This window comes from Sus scrofa, chromosome 12 (genome assembly GCF_054392235.1).
Source record: "Sus scrofa isolate SSC_HxYL_T2T_F1_AM1 chromosome 12, Sscrofa_HxYL_maternal_Yorkshire_Landrace_v2.0, whole genome shotgun sequence".
Classification (NCBI taxonomy): Eukaryota; Metazoa; Chordata; class Mammalia; order Artiodactyla; family Suidae; genus Sus; species Sus scrofa.
Window position 1 is genome coordinate 5,271,590 of NC_139394.1, and position 17,252 is coordinate 5,288,841.

At 46.8% G+C, this 17,252-nt stretch overlaps 1 protein-coding gene across 30 annotated transcripts in view; it reads left to right on the plus strand.

Moving 5' to 3' along the window:
* RNF157 (ring finger protein 157) overlaps positions 1–17,252 on the plus strand; it is an 81,017-nt gene that overhangs the window by 348 nt on the left and 63,417 nt on the right. For 16 of the 30 annotated variants that reach the window (XR_001304377.3, XR_014820677.1, XR_014820678.1 and 13 more), the window contains exon 1: positions 484–578. The exons of 7 other annotated variants lie outside the window; for them this stretch is intronic. Coding sequence is in view for 6 of the 23 variants with exons in the window: in XM_084983663.1 (XP_084839789.1) it covers positions 491–578 (88 nt within the window). In the remaining 17 variants the exon portion in view is untranslated. Of the gene's footprint in view, positions 1–320; positions 579–17,252 lie in introns of those variants that run through there. 7 more of the 30 variants (XR_014820679.1, XM_084983663.1, XM_003357958.5 and 4 more) reach the window with 1 other exon arrangement.

Below are 17,252 nucleotides of genomic sequence, written 5' to 3' on the forward strand. Positions count from 1 at the left end.
GCGGGGAAGCCGCGTGCGCCTTTCGGATGCTGGGGACCAGGGTGCGCGAACGCCCCTCGAGGAGGCGGCTCCCGCGAGGCCGCCGGAACCGCGCCAGCGGGCTCCGGGGGCGCCGCGTCCTCGGCCCCTCCAGCCCTCGCCGCGCGCCCGGCCGCCGCTCCGCCGCGTCCCGCCGCCCATTGGCTGGCGCCGCGCGGACCCTCCCGCCCCGCCCCGCCATTGGCCGTGGCCGCCGCGGTCCCCGCGCGCGAGCCGCCGCTGACATCACGCGGCCTGAGGCGGCGGCGGCGCCCCCGGCCCAGCCCGCAGCCCCCCTCGGCACAGGCGCCGCCGCGGGGCCCGGCGGAGGATGGTGCGCGGCGCGCCGGGGGCTCCCCGCCGCCAGAGCCGCAGCGCCGAGGCCGAGCGGGCCGCGGCGGGCAGCCGACCCCCGCAGCCGGCGCGGGGCAAGCGGCCGCGGTGAGGCGCGGGCGGCGCGGGCGCAGCGGCCATGGGGGCCCTGACCAGCCGGCAGCACGCGGGCGTCGAGGAGGTGGACATCCCGTCCAATTCCGTGTACCGCTACCCGCCCAAGTCCGGTGAGCGCGGCCCGGGGCTGGGAGGAGGTCGCGAGGCTCCCGCACCGGGACGCCGGGGGGCCGGCGGGCCCAGGGGCCGACGGCGCTGCAGTGCGATCTTGGAGGGTGGGATGTCTAGCAGGAGGCCTGGAGCGGTGCTTTAGGGCCCGGGGCGGTCGCGAGGGTGGGCAGCCCCTCCGCCGGGGGACGCGGGCGGCCCGGACGCAATGCGTCCTGTGACAGAGACGTGCGCTGGGGAGACTGCGGCTCCCGAGGGGCGGGGTGCCTCGTTGCAGGCCAGGTCCCCGCCGTCCGCAGCACGGAGTCCGCTCCTTCCCGCCCGGGTCCCCGTTCCCCTCGGGGGGCTGCGGGTTGGGGGAGGCGGGCTCGGCGTCCGAAGCAGGCACCTGTGCTGGGTGCTGGCACAGGTCAGCACATCCAGGCCTCCGGTGAGGGAGGGGCAGGCGCAGGTTTGAATGAGGTTTCTCCAGGGAAAGCTGCCACTGCCTGCTGGAGGGTGGAGGCCGAAAATGCCTTTTCCGTGGTGCTGATGCTTTTCGAGAGGCTGTCGGAAGAACAAGGGTGTCGAACAGAAATATTGGGGGCTCTACGTAGCAGAGTCACTCGGGTTGTTACTTGGCTGGAGGAGTGACAAGCCTGCTTTTTGGAATGAGGATGGCTCTGGGACAGGGCACAGCTATTTAAAATGTAGAGAAGGATTCTCTTTGTTTTTAGAATCATTAAAGGGATAAATGTCTCAGCCTCTGGTTTGTAGCATAAATATTGGAGCTGGGGGAGGATTTTGACAGCACAAGAGGATCACATCAAGGACTTACTGTGTCGTACAGGGAACTTGACTCAGGATTTTGTAATAACCTTTAAGGGAAAAGATTCTGGAAAAAATATATATACATATATTATTAAACTATATGTATATCTATATTATATCTATATAAAATCGAACCACTGCTGTACACCTGAAACTAACACGATATTGTAAATCAATTATACTTCAATTTAAAAGTTAAAAACATTGAAGAATAACTAAAAACAAAAAAGAGAAGAAAAGAACTAGCCAATTCCGAACTGCTGGCACATGACCTAACTCTCTGCTCTTCATTTTTCATTGCTTTTCTCAAGACTCCTGGGGACTCATGGCTCCCATCTTCTCTTTGGCTTAGGACCCAAGGAGGATTTTCATGATCTTGGAGAGAGATCAGAACTGCAGCGGTAGAATAAAGACATGCTAATGAGAGGAGCTGGTTTCTCAGCGGTGTGTCCGGTTTGTGCCAGGTGAAAGCAGGGACCAGACAATGAACCTGCCCCCTGCAGGGTGTGGGCCGGAGCTGTGTTGCTCGCTGCTTTTGTGCCAGAGAATGAATCCTTGCAGAGATGAATATGCTTTAGGACAGGCCAAGATAAAGCCATGGGTCCTTAGTGTTTTAATAAAACGCCGGTTGAATTATGACTGTATGAAACCAGTGCTCAGGAAAGCATGCGTCTTGCTTTTCCATAGACACAAGAATCTGTGGATTTTTCTTTTCTGAAATCACTGCGCTTTTATCGATCAGAATATGGAGTGTGTTTTGCTGAGCTTAGGGGTTTCAGTAAAGGTTGCCTCCTCAGAAGGGTGTGCACCACTCCTCACAGATGGGAGTAAGCACGGGTATTTCACTGGGAGGCTGGTCCCCAGAGGATATTAATACAAGTATGAATCTTGGATGATAGTAGTGAAAGGGTAACGGACCAAAACTAAAACTTTTCTTAACCAGCACTGTCACTTCAGTGCCTATGGCCGTAAATTGTCCTTTCTACTCTACCAGTCTTTTAAGTTTTATCTAACGGGAAGTTGTTTTAAAAATTATTATTGGAGTTCCCGTCGTGGTGCAGTGGTTAATGAATCCGACTGGGAACCATGAGGTTGCGGGTTCGGTCCCTGGCCTTGCTCAGTGGGTTACGGATCCGGTGTTGCTGTGAGCTGTGGTGTAGGTCGCAGACACGGCTCGGATCCCGTGTTGCTGCGGCTCTGGTGAAGGCCGGCGGCTACAGCTCTGATTCGACCCCTAGCCTGGGAACCTCTATATGCTGCGGGAGCGGCCCAAAGAAATAGCAAAAAGACAAAAAAAAAAAAAAAAATCTCACAAATTCACACTCAGGGTCAGAATCACATTCAATATATACAGAATTTGAATAAAAAGATAATTTAAAAAAATTATTATTGCTTTTTTTGGAGTTCCCATCATGGTGCAGTGGAAACAAATCTGACTGGGAACCATGAGGTTGCTGGTTCAATCCCTGGCCTTGCTCAGTGGGTTAAGTATCCAGCGTTGCCGGGAGCTGTGGTGTAGGTCGCAGACGTGGCTCGGATCTGGCGTGGCTGTGGCTCTGGCGTAGGCCGGCAGCAACAGCTCCGATTGGACCCCTAGCCTGGGAACCTTCATATGCCACGGGTGCGGCCCTAAAAAGGACAATTTAAAAAACCAAAAAAAAAAATTATTTTTATTATTATTTTTGGCTTTTTAGGGCCACACCCAAGGCCTATGGAAGTTCCTAGGCTAGGGGGCCAATCAGAGCTACAGCTGCCTGCCTACACCACAGCCACAGCAACGCCAGATCCTTAAACCCACTGAGTGAGGCCAGGGATTGAACCTGCGTCCTAATGGATACTAGTCAGATTCATTTCTGCTGAGCCATGATGCGAACTCCTAGGAAATTTTTTTTTTTTTTTTTTTTTTTTTTTTTTTTTTTTGGTCTTTTTGCCATTTCTAGGGCCGCTCCTGCCGTATATAGAGGTCCCAGGCTAGGGGTCGAATGGGAGCTGTAGCCGCCGGCCTTCGCCAGAGCCACAGCAACATGGGATCCGAGCCATGTCTGTGACCTACACCACAGCTCATGGCAATGCTGGATCCTTAAGCCACTGAGCAAGGCCAGGGATGGAACCCGCAACTTCATGGTTCCTAGTCGGCTTCGTTAACCACTGAGCCATGAAGGGTACTCCCCTAGGAAATTATTTTTAATCAGAGCTTTTGTATGAGAGCAATCTCTGTAGCAAGTGGACCAAATTATGTAAGTTAGAGGAAAAACACAGAAAATAGGAATCAGAATATTCACGTCCCAGTCAGCAAACCTTTGTGTACTTAAAAATTTGCGTCCCTGCGTATATGCGCTAGTCCAGAAGCGTCTCTTCTCCTTCATCAGACCTTTAAATTTACCTGACTCTTTCTTGGATTATAGTATTTTGGACCCAAAGGAACCTAGGGAATTGGCCCCAGACCTGCTCATTTTGCTGCTAAGAAAATGGAGGCCCAGCCAAATGAATTGGTTCGGCCAGGGCTACCCAGCAAGTTCATGTTCTCACTGAGCCATCAACCATTCTCAAGGAATCGGATTGCGAACTTGCCCTTGGAGTTCCCATTGTGGCTCAGCAGGTTACGAACCCAACTAGTATCCATGAAGTTGGGGGTTCGACCCCTGGCCTCGCTCAGTAGGTTAAGGATTCGGCCTTGCCAGGATTCAGGTCAAAGACACGACTCGGATCCTGGCTGTGGCTGTGACGGAGGCCGGCGGCTGCAGCTCCTCTTCGACCCCTAGCCTGGGAACTGCCATATGCTGCAGGTGCGGCCCTGAAAAACCAAAACAAAAACAACAACAAAAAAGAACTTGTCCTTGATGATTTGTGGCATGGAGGCTATTCTGGGTCAGAATTGAAACAAAACCCAGAGGCCTGTGTCCTGGGGTGAAGAATCCGTCTGGGTTGATCTTGGGGTCTCCTTATCTTAAACGCTGGTGATAGAACAAAGCAAATGGCAAAATCAGCTTTCAGCAGGGACTGACCTGGCTGAGCTGAGGCCGCCCCCTGGGCTCACTGGAAAGTCTCTCTGACGCTCCTGCCTTGGACTTGGAATGGTTGTTTCAGCAAGCGGCACCGCCATCTGTCCCTGTCAGGCCTGTCCCATAGCCCAGCAGAAGTTGCTGGAGGTTTTTTTTGTGTTTTTAAGGGAACCCCTTCGTTTTATATGCGCATTGAACTGGAAACATATGAAGTATTGAGACCTCGGGGGTTAAGGATCCAGTGTTGTCACTGCTGTGGCTTGGGTTCAATCCCTGGCTCGGGAATTTCTGCATGCCACGGACATGGCCAAAGAAAACAACGCAAAAGATATCAAGAACAGCTAATTGCACAGTGGAACTTGGGTTTGCAGCTTTTTGGTTTGTTTGTTTTGTTTTGTCTTTTTAGGGCCACACCCGAAGCACGTGGAGGTTCCCAGGCTAGGGGTCTGATCAGAGCGGTAGCCACCAGCCTACGCCACAGCCGCAGCAACACCAGATCCTTAACCCACTGAGCGAGGCCGGGGATTGAACTTAATGACCTCAGGGATGCTAGTCAGTTTCATTTCCACTGCGCCACAATGGGAACGCCCTTTAAAAAAAAGAGAGAGAGATAGGAGAAAATAAAATAGCCTAAAATAGCCTAGAATAATTTATGTATTTTTTGAACAAGTGATGTAATCATGTGGTTTGAAGTTTAAAAGAGTGGAAAGGCATGCAGTCAAAGTCTAGGTCCTTAACCCATTCCACCACCAGGGAACTCCTGGAGATCTTTTAATATTGGAGAGGGGTTGGGGGGTTTTGTTTTGTTTTGTTTTTTTCTTTTTAAGGCTACACTTGCTGCATTTGCAAGTTCCCAGGCCAGGGGTGAAATCAGAGCTACAGCGGCTGGCCTGTATCACAGCCACAGCCATACTGGGTCTGAGCCATGTCTGTGACCTATACTGCAGCTTACGGCAATGCCAGATCCTTAACCCACTGAGCAGAGCTAGGTATCGAATCTGCACCCTCACGGGTGCTAGTCCAGTTTGTTGCTGCTGAGCCACAACGGGAACTCCAGAGGGGTTTTTGGTTGTCGTTCTGTTTAAAAAATAACTGTAATATTCCTCTGTGTGCATGTGCCATCAGCTTTTAACATAGTCTTCTATGGGTGAAAACTTGCTTTTTCTTCAATCTTTCACTATTGCAAACAGTGCAGCAGTGATTAATGTTATACATACATTCTTAGTTGGTTTTTAGCTTTGTTAATAAATACAGGAAAATCAATCATTTAAATAACAGGGAGTTCCCATCGTGGCTCAGTGGTTGATGAATCTGACTAGGAACCATGAGGTTGTGGGTTCGATCCCTGGCCCTGCTCAGTGGGTTAAGGATCCGGCGTTGCCGTGAGCTGTGGTGTAGGTCGAAAATGCAGCTCGGATCCTGTGTTGCTGTGGCTGTGGTGTAGGCCGGCGGCTATAGCTCCGATTGGACCCCTAGCCTGGGAACCTCCATATGCCGTGGGAGCGGCCCTAGAAAAGGCAAAAAGACAAAAAAAAAAAATCATTTAAATAACAGAAGGTATGATGAGAGTTTTTTCTGTAGAGTATTTCTTCATTAGCATAGAAAGCTATTTCTAGCACTGCTCTGCATTTGGTTGTGCCTTTGTAATTTAAAAAATTATTATAGTTGATTTACAATGTTCTGTCAATTTTTGCTATACAACAAAGTGACCCGGTTATATATATATACATTCTTTTTCTGACATTATCCTCCATCACGTTCCATCACAGGTGATTGGATATCGTTTCCTGTGCTATACGGCAGGACCTCATTGCTTATCCGCTCAGATGCCATGGTTTGCATCTATTAACCCCAAACTTCCAGTCCGTCCCACTCCTTCCCCCTCGCCCTTGTCATCCAGAAGTCTGTCTGTGAGTTTGTTTCTGTTCTGTAGATAGCTTCCTTTGTGCCATATTTTAGATTCCGCATATTAGTGACATCATGTGGTATTTGTCGCTTTTTTATGGCTGAGTAGTATTCCATGGTGTATATGTACCACATCTTCTTAATCCACTCATCTGTCAATGGACACTTAGGTTGTTCCCATGTCTTGGCTGTTGTGAATAGTGCTCCAATGAACATAGGGGTGCGTGTATCTTTTTCAACGAAAGTCTTGTCCGGATATGTGCCCAGGAGTGGGATTGCTGGATCACATGGTAGTTCTATATTTAGTTTTCTGAGGTACCTCCATACTGTTTTCCACAGTGGTTATACCAGTTTACATTTCCACCAGCAGTGTAGGAGGGTTCCCTTTTCTCCACACCCTCTCCAGCACTGGCTGTTTGTTGACTTCTTCATGATGGCCATTCTGACCAGTGTGAGGTGGTAGCTCATTGTATTTTGGATTTGCATTCTCTGCTAATTAGTGATGTTGAGCATTTTTCCATGTGCCTGTTGACCGTCTGTGTGTCTTCTTTCGACAAATGTCCATTTAGGTCTTCTGCCCATTTTTCAATTGGGCTGTTGTTTTTTTCCTGTTGAGTTGTATGAGTTGTTTGTATATTTTAGAGAATAAGCCCTTGTTGGTTGCATTGTTTGCAGCTATTTTCTCCTGTTCGGTAGGTTGGGTTTTTTGTTTGTTTGTTTGTTTGTTTTTTATGGTTTCCTTGGCTGTGCAAAATCTTGTAAGTTTGACTATGTCCCATTGGTTTATTTATTTTTTTAGGGCCACACCCACGACATATGGAGGTTCCCAGGTTAGGGGTTGAATCGGAGCTGTAGCCACTGGCCCTTCACCACAGCCACAGCAACACCAGATCTGAGCTGCCTCTGCGACCTACACCACAGCTCACGGCAATGCCGGATCCTTAACCCACTGAGTGAGGCCAGGGATCGAACCTGGGTTCTCATGGAGCTAGTCCCCTGAGCCATGAGGGGAACTCCCCATTGGTTTATTTTTGTTTTTATTTCTATTGCTTTGAGAGAGTGACCTCAGAATGCCTTTCTAATTTTTGCGTTAGAGCCATACGTGCTTTTAAATCTTCCTCTGAGATCTTTGCTTCTTTAAAAGCCCATCATCATTGGTTGAGCAAAGGTGTGGCTTTGCAGAGATGTTGCTTTTATGCGTGCAGGCCTGACTTTTGAAAGGGGTCTCCAGATTGGTACGAGTCATTGAGTCTATTTTCATTGTCCAGGAAGAAATAGGCATGGTGTAAGGATAATTTCATTCATTTTAATTCAGCACCTGATAAATCTAGTTCATTTTTCTCTACATATTTGAGCAGATTGGAAAATAGGAGTAACTCATTCTGCTCAGGCGTTAAGAGGGAAATCTACTACGAAAATTCAGAATGGTAATCAGTCCTGAGCAGCTAACGTCATCATTCTCTAAATTTTTGTTATATTGGAGTACACATATGCTTGTCAAGTGGGTCTGTCCTGGGGGCAAGAGCAGTTTTAATTTTATTATTTGTTTATTTATTTATTTGGGGGCCGCACCCACGGCATATGGAGGTTCCCAGGCTAGGGATCTCATCGGAGCTACAGCTACCGTCCTACACCACAGCCAGAGCCTTGCGGGATCTGAGCCTCGTCTGTGACCTACACCCCAGCTCATGGCAACACCGGATCCTTAACCCACCGAGTGAGGCCAGGGATCCAACCGCAACCTCATGGTTCCTAATCAGATTTGTTTCCACTGCCCCACAATGGGAGCTCCCAAGAGCAGTTTTTAAAGCGTGAGTAGTAAGACTTTGCCTGTCAAATAGTTATAAAAGTTTCTTTTAACTTTTAGGAGCCTCAATTTAATGTATGCTTTGAAATCAGGGGCTTTAAAAGAACTTACTACAGAATAAGGTGTTATTTGGTTCTGGCATGTTTTGATGTGTTAACTAAAATTAAGTAAGTTTCTGTAATTCATAGTAAATACATTCAATTTCATTAAAAAAAAACCCTTAATGTTGCCCTTTATAATGGTGAAGTTGGAGTTGCTGTTGTGGCACGTGGGGTGAAGGATCCAGTGTTGTCTCTGCGGCAGCGCGGGTTTGATCCCCAGCCTGGCGCAGTGGGTCAAGGATCTCCGCTGTGCTGTGGATCACAGCTAAGGCTCAGATTCGACCCCTGGCCCAGGAACTTCCACACTGCAGGTGTGCCCAAAAAACAAACAAAAAATAAAACATGGTAAAGTCATCAAGATCAAGAGTTCAAATGGTTGTATTACTTTCTGAGCACTTAGAATGTGGTCATTTTTCTACTTTCAAAACCCCTGGTGTTTTTGCTTGACATGTAGCTTATGGCATTGAGAGCAGACTGATTTCTTTCACTTCTTGATTTTGTCTTCAGATTTGGGACCTTTGGTTTCCTTCTGTGATGGTGGCTGTGTTCCTTGGCCTCTCTTTTCTGTTTGTTACCATCAGTGCATGGTATTGAGCATGGGATTTATACATGCAGTGTGCTGTGCATCAGTCTACTGCGTCGGATCCCATGATTTTGATGCCGAGGCAAGCAGCAGGATAGAAACCCTCAGGTCATAGGAGTTCCCGTCGTGGCGCAGTGGTTAACGAACCCGACTAAGAACCATGAGGTTGCGGGTTCGATCCCTGGCCTCGCTCAATGGGTTCAGGATCCGGCGTTGCTGTGAGCTGTGTAGGTCGCAGACGCGGCTTGGATCCCGCATTGCTGTGGCTCTCGCGTAGGCCGGCGGCTACAGCTCCGATTCGACCCCTAGCCTGGGAACCTCCCTGTGCCCCTGAGAGTGGCCCACGAAGTGGCAAAAAAGACAAAAGATGAAAAGAAAGAACCCCTCAGATGGTGATGTGGACCCCAGAAGGAGGATCAACAATGCAAGCTGGCTGCTGTTTTCTCCCGGGCTCCCCAGAGAAGGAGAACCAGCAGGAGGTACATCCGTATGATGGGCCTCCATCATGGTGGAAGCTGGCAAGTCTGAAATTTGTAGGGCAGGCCAGCAGGCTGCAAACTTGGGAGTTGATATCGAAGTCCACAGTCAGGAATCTGTAGGCGGGCTGCCAGATAGGAAACACAGGCAGGATTTCTCTGTTGCGGTCTTAAGGCAGGATGCCTTTTCCTCCAGAAAATCTCCGTTTTTGCCTCTAAAGCCTCGAATACTTGGATGAAGCCCATCCGCATTAGCAAGGGTCGTCTCTTACTTCAAGTCATTTAATTATAAATGTTGATCATATCTGCAAAATCTCCTCACAGCAACATCTAGATTAGTATTTGGACAAACAGCTGAGCACCAAAGCCTGGCCAAGTCGACATAAAAGTTAACAATCATAGCGGGTTCTTATTTTATCAAATTATTATTGCTAAATTGGCTCAAGTTTTTGGTTGTCGAAAGAGTGCTTGTGCTGGGAAAACATTTCTAAAAGTCTGGGGAGTTCCCATTGTGGCTCAGCAGGTTAAGAAACCGACAGTGTCTGTGAAGTTGTAGGTTTGATCCCTGGCCTCACTCAGTGTGTTAAGGATCCAGCATTGCTGCAAGCTGTGGTGTAGGCCATAGGTCACAGATGCTGCTCGGATCTGGTATTGCTGTGGCTGTGGTGTAGGTCAGCAGCTGCAGCTCTGATTCAACCCCTAGCCCAGGAACTTCCATATGCCACAGGTGTGGCCATAAAAAGAAAAAAATAAAAATTACAGTCTTTAAAAATCATCATTTAAAAGGTACACTCCTTCCAAAATGTCAGTGCTTACAATCTAGTATCAAAGGTAGAATGCAGGTTTACAGAGATACGTACACAGAGTTCCCACTGTGGCTCAGCAGGTTAAGAACCCAACATAGTACCCATGAGGATGTGAGTTTGATCCCTGGCCTCACTCAGTGGGTTAAAAATCCGGCCTTGCCACAGCTGCGGGTTGCAGATGCAGCTTGGATCCAGTGTGGCTGTGGCTATGGCATAGATGGGCAGCTGCAACTCTGATTTGATCCCTAGCCTGGGAACCTCCATATGCTACAGATGGGGCCCTAAAAAAAGGAAGAAAGAATACAGACTATAGCACGACCAGGTGGAATATGTCACAGGAATGCAAGCTTGGTTCAATATCTGAAAAATCAGTCGGTGTTAATGCACCATATTAGTAAAGAATGAAAACTACATGATTATAGAAATAGATGCAGATAAAACACTTGACAAATCCAACACCTCTTCAGGATGAAAAATCCTCCGTAAACTCGGAGGAGGAGGGGGCGTCCTCGGTCTGACATAGGGCATCTATGGAAAGCTCGTAGCTACCATCGTACTTAATGATGAAATACAGAGTGCTTTCCTGCTAAGACTGGGAACAAGGCAAGGATGTCTGCTTTCATGTCATTCAGTATTTATTTATTTTTTTTTTTGGCAACTCCCTGGGCAGTGATCAAACCTGCTCCATAGTAGTGACCTGGGCCACTGCAGTGACAACGTCGGATCCTTAACCTGCTGCACCACGAGGGGACTCTTGTCATTCAGCCTTGACCGAAGATAATTAGCACAATAAGGCAAAACAAACAAACACATTTTTGAAAATTATTTATTTATTTATTTGCCTTTTTTAGAGCCGCACCCTTGGCGTATGGAAGTTCCCAGGCTAGGGGTTGAATTGGAGCTACAGCTGCCGGCCTATGCCATGGCCACAGCAACGCAGGATCCCTTTTTTTTTTTTTTTTTTTTTTTTTTGTCTTTTCAGGGCCACACCCATAGCATATGGAAGTTCCCAGGCTAGGGGTCGAATCAGAGCTGTAGCCAGATCTGAGCTGCGTCTGTGACCTACACCACAGCTCACGGCAACGCCAGATCTTTAACCCACTGAGCGAGGCCAGGGATTGAACCTGCATCCTCATGGATCCTAGTCGGGTTTGCTAACCGCTGAGCCATGAAGGGAATTCCCACATTAAAAAATGTTTAAAGTAACCACATTGTAAGGAAAAAAGTGAAACTGTCTTTATTCACAGATACATGATCTTATTTATAGAAAAATACCAAGGATTCCACAAAAACACCTACTAGAACTAATAAATGAGTTAGGAAGTTTGCAGAAACAAGATCAACATACAAAAACCAACTGTGTTTTATATACACAATAATCTGAAAATGAAATGAAATGAAGATGTAATTAAGGAGGCCGTTCTAGGAGTTCCCGTCGTGGCTTAGTGGCTAACGCATCCGACGAGGAACCATGAGGTTGCGGGTTTGATCCCTGGCCTTGCTCAGTGGGTTAAGGATCCAGCATTGCCGTGAGCTGTGGTGTAGGTCGCAGATGCGGCTCGGATCCCACATTGCTGTAGCTGTGGTGTAGGCTGGTGGCTGCAGCTCTGATTTGACCCCTAGCCTGGGAACCTCCATATGCTGAGGGAGCAGCCCAAGAAATGGCAAAAAGACAAAAAAAGCAAAACAACAACAACAACAAAAAAAAACAAAGGAGACTGTTCCAGTCCCATGAACATCAAAAGGGATACAGTTTCTTAGAAATTTAATGTAGGAAGTATATGACGTTAACACCGAAATTTCTAAAAGGCTGGTGAGATTAATGCTTTAATTAAAGACGTTCAAAAAGATCTCAATAAATAGATATTTCGTGTTCATGGATTGGAAATACAAAAGATGACTGAGATGCAAATGTTCTCCAAATTGATCTGAAAATTGAGTGCATTCTCTATGAAAATCCCAGTGGACTTTTTAAAAGAAACTGGCTGGCCACTTCTAAGATGTATTTCAACACGCAAAGGACCTAGAATATCCCAACCAGTTTTGAAAAGGAAGGGCAAAGTTAGAGGAGTTTCACTACCCAGTTTCAGAAACTGTCCTCAAGCCGTGGCGTGGGAATGTTAGCGCCTTCAAGGCCCCTGTAAGGAGATGAAACCCAAAAGCCACTGGGGTCTCATTGTGATGCCCCTTCCCCCACCTTGAACAGCCTGGAGGGGAAGGAACGTCAGGGGCCGAGGAGACGGTACCTCTGTCAGTGTCAGGACCACGAGAGGCATAGAGAGATGCAAGAGGACCACAAAGCAGAAATAAAGCCTGACGTTTATGAGACCGACGGCGCGACCTCCTGCGCTCTCGAGGCACCTGCATGGCAGGTGACTTTGGCAAAAGTGCCAAGATAATTTTACAGGGAAAGAATAGGTTTTCCAACACATGGTGCCAGGACAATTGGATATTGACAAGCAAAAAAAAAAATGAATTTAGACCCTTTCTTTACCTCACCAAAAATTAACCCAAAGTGGAACATAGAAGGAGAACGTGACCCACGGCATGGGAGGAAATATTTGCAAACCATCTATATGGTAGTGGAGGTGTATCTAGAATATTTGAAAAAACAGAATCTGTAAACAACTTGTCCTATTCAATAATAAAAAGACAACCCAACTGAAAGAGAAGCAAAGGTCTTTTGTAGACATTTCTCCAACAAAGATATACAAATGGACAAAAAAAAAAAAAAAACAAACCACGCGAAAAGATGCTCCACATCGTTAGGGAAATGCAAAGCCACACTGCAATTAGGTAGCACTTCGCATCCACTAGGATGGCTTTGATTAAACAGCAACTACTAAGTTTTGGTGAGGCTGTGGAGAAATTGAGGCCCTGGTACCCTGATGATGGGAACACAAAACGGTACAGTTGCTTTGGAAACCAGTTTGAGGGTTCCTCAAATCGTTAGTTATTTTGTAACTCAGCAGTTATACTCTTTTTTTTTTTTTTTTTTTTTTTTTTTGGTCTTTTAGGGCTGCACCCGAGGCACATGGAAGTTCCTAGGCTAGGGGTCAGATCAGAGCTATAGCTGCTGGCCTACACCACAGTCATAGCAACGCAGGATCCGAGCTGTGTCTGTGGCCTACACCACAGCTCATGGCAACACCGGATCTTTAACCCACTGAGTAAGGCCAGGGATTGAACCTGTGTCCTCAGGGATCCTAATCGGATTCGTTACCACTGAGCCACGATGGGAACTCCCACCAGCAGTTGTATTCTTAAGTGTGTGTATACACACACCACCAAGAAAAATGAAGAAAAATGTCACCCCGAAAGACGTACATGAATGTTCATAGCAGCATTATTCTTAATAGCTAGTAGGCAGAAAGAACTGAAATGCCCATCAGCTGGTGCATGGAACAACTGATAAAATGTGGAAAATCCACATTGCAGTGGAGTGTTATTTGGCAATAAAAAGGAATGAAGTACTAATATTTGCTACATCATGGAGGACATTTGAAAGCCTTAATGTTCAGTGAAGCAAGCCAGAGGCAAAAGGCCATATATCGTGTAATCCCATTTCTATGGCGTGTCCAGAAGAGGCAAATCCACAGAGACAGAAAGGAGATTAGTGACGTCCATTGCCTGGGGGCGGGGGCAACGAGAAAGGACTGCTAATAGGTTTCTTTCTGCACTAATGAAAATGCTCTAAAATTAGATAGTGCCGAGTGGTTGCCTAACTGTGAATACACTAAAAACCATTGAACTGTGCCCTTTAAATAGGTGAATTGTTTGGTGTGTAAATTATATCTCAAACTGTTTTTAAAATGGATCTAAATTCAAAAGCTAAAACTATAAAACCTCTAAAAGAAGACACAGGAGAAAATATGTATTCGATTCAGACTGGGCAAAGCGTCCTTTGATGCCATGCCAAAAGCACCATCCATAAGGGAAAAAACTAACAAATTGGATTTCTTCAAAATTAAAAATGTTTCTGCTTCAGAGGACAACATTTAAAGGATGAGAAAACATGCCACCTTCTGAATAAAAATATTTGCAAAACACATAGATAAAGAATTTGCATCCAGAATACATCAAGAACTTTTACAACCCAGTATAACCCAACCCAGGGGAGTTCCCATTGTGGCGCACCAGAAACCAATCCAACTAGTATCCATGAGGATGCTGGTTCGATCCCTGGCCTCCTTCAATGGATTAAGGATCTGGCATTGCCGTGCACAGTGGTGTAGGTCAAAGATGCAGCTCGGATCCCACATTGCTGGGGCTGCGGCATAGGCCAGCAGCTGCAGCTCCAATTTGATCCCTAGCCTGGGAACTTGGATATAAAAAAAAAAAGAAGAAGAAGAAGAAGAAGAAGACAATCCAGGCTCAGCAGATTAAGGACCCAGCATAGTGTCCGAGAAGATTTGGGTTTGATCTCTGGCCTTGCTCAGTGGGTTAGATCCAGCATTGCCACAAAGCAGAGTTCACAGATGTGGCTCAGATCTGGTGTGGCTGTGGCTGTGGCAGAGGCTGGCAGCTGCAGCTCTGATTCGACCCCTAGCCTGGGAACTTCCATGTGTCGCAGGGTATGGCCATAAAGAGAATATTAAAAAAAACAGCTTTTGGAGTTCCCTTTGTGGCTCAATGGTTAACAAAATAAAATGTTTTTATTTTTTTATTTTTCGTCTTTTTGCCTTTTCTAGGGCCGCTCCCACAGCATATGGAGATTCCCAGGCTAGGGGTCTAATCAGAACTGTAGTTGCCTGCCTACGCCAGAGCCACAGCAACGTGGGATCCGAGCCACGTCTGCAACCTACATCACAGCTCACAGCAAGGCCGGAGATCAAACCTGCAACCTCATGGTTCCTAGTCAGACTCGTTAACCACTGAGCCACGACGGGAACTCCAACAAAAGCTGTTTTTAAAAATAACAGGAATTTGCTGGTAGCTCAGCCACTACAGTGGCTGGAGCCTCAGTGGTTGTCGTTGCAGAGGCTCAGGTCACTGCCATGGTGCAGAGTCAGTCTTTGGCCTGGGAGCCTCCTCATGCCCTGGGCACAGTCAAAAAGAGAAAAGTACTCTTTCAAGGTAAGCTAGAAAGAGTAGGGAATGTTTCTCAGTAGGCAAACAGTTAATTCAACCTGAGCACGCAATGAGATTACATTGTAATGAGCACACAGGCTCAGAGTTCCCGTCCTGGCGCAGTGGTTAACGAATCCGACTAGGAACCATGAGGTTGAAGGTTTGACCCCTGGCCTTGCTCAGCGGGTTAAGGATCCGCAAGCCGCATATGCTGTGGCTCTGGCATACGCCGGTGGCTACAGCTCCGATTAGACCCCTAGCCTGGGAACCTCCATATGCTGCGGGATGGCCCCAAATAAGACAAAAAGACCAAAAAAAAAAAAAAAAAAACCACACAGGCTCTGGAATAAAACCAACTGGATGTGGGGTCTGACACTGCCCCTTACTAGCTGTGTGACTCTTGGACAAAGTACTTAACCTCTCTGTGCCTTACAGTTCCTCTTTGGTAAAAACAAACAAAAACCCTTGAAGGATTGTGAGGAATAACCCATGTAATACTTTTTTTGGTCCAGTGCTGGCACAAAGTAAGCCTTTAATAAGAGGTTGTTACTCCGGAGTCATTACGAACAATGAGGTTAATCCATAAATACAGATATGGACCGATGCCTACAGTACATTAGGAAAAAAAAAACCACACAACAGATCAATATGTAATATCCCAATTAGATTAGCAAACAAAATAAAGCAAAACAGAAAACGTGGTTGTGTTCACATAGAGAGAGAGGAAACTCTGGAAGGTCACAAACTGACCATTAGGAGTTCCCGTGGTGGCGCAGTGGTTAACGAATCCGACTAGGAACCATGAGGTTGCGGGTTCGGTCCCTGCCCTTGCTCAGTGGGTGAACGATCCGGCGTTGCCGTGAGCTGTGGTATAGGTTGCAGACGCGGCTCGGATCCCACGTTGCTGTGGCTCTGGCGTAGGCCAGTGGCTAAAGCTCCGATTAGACCCCTAGCCTGGGAACCTCCATATGCCGCGGGAGCGGCTCAAGAAATAGCAACAACAACAACAACAACAACAAAAAAAAAAAAAAAAAAACTGACCATTAATAGTGGAGTTACTTTTCATAGAACAGAGTTGGAAATCCATCACTTTTACATCACATACTTCTAGGTATTAATTTTTTGCGAAAGACATGTACTACTTGTATCATTTTTTAAATAAGTAAAAATACGAATAACAAAAGCAGCACTGTGGCGTTAGACGTGAAGAGTTCCCACCGTGGCTCAGCGGGTTAAGAATCTGACTAGTATCCATGAGGACGCGGGTTCGATCCCTGGCCTCGCTCAGTGGGTTAAGGATCCAGCGTTGCTGCAAGCTGGGGCATAGGTTGCAGATGCGGCTTGGATCCCAGGTTGCTGTGGCTGTGGTGTCGGCTGGCAGCTGCAGCTCCAGTTTGATCCCTAGCCTGGGAATTTCCATATGCCGCAGGTATGGCCCTACAAAGAAAAAAAGAAAAAGGAATTGAGTTGAACAATTAGAAATGTTTAAAAACAATTTTGTGGAGTTCCCTGGTGGTGCACGGGGTTAAGGATCCAGTGTTGCCGGGGCTGTGACTTGGGTTTCGATCCTGGCCCGGGAATAGCCACATGCCTTGGGTGTGGCCAAACAAAACCAAAATTTCTTTTATTTTTGTGACCTAAAGCTTAAAGTATGTTATTGAAATGTCATGTAGATAAAGATTTTTCAAATGTATGAAAACCTAATCGAATTTTCATAGCCAGTTTTCCCCTATTTTAATTTTTCTTTTCTTTTTAAATTTGTATTTATTAAAAAATTTCCCATATTTTAATTTCATGTGAAGTTACTTTTAAATCCAATTCCATTTTCTGCAGTAATCAAAGATACAACACCATTGGTCCAAAAATAGATGGTTGAAGATTAGTATTTTTCATTTATAGGCAGGATATTTGTTTAACTAATTTTACTGTGACTTCTTTTTTTTTTTTTTTTTTTTTTTTTTGTCTTTTTGCTATTTCTTTGGGCCGCTCCCGCGGCATATGGAGGTTCCCAGGCCAGGGGTCGAATCGGAGCTGTAGCTCCCGGTCTACACCAGAGCCACAGCAACTCGGGATCTGAGCCGAGTCTGCAACCCACACACCACAGCTCCCGGCAACA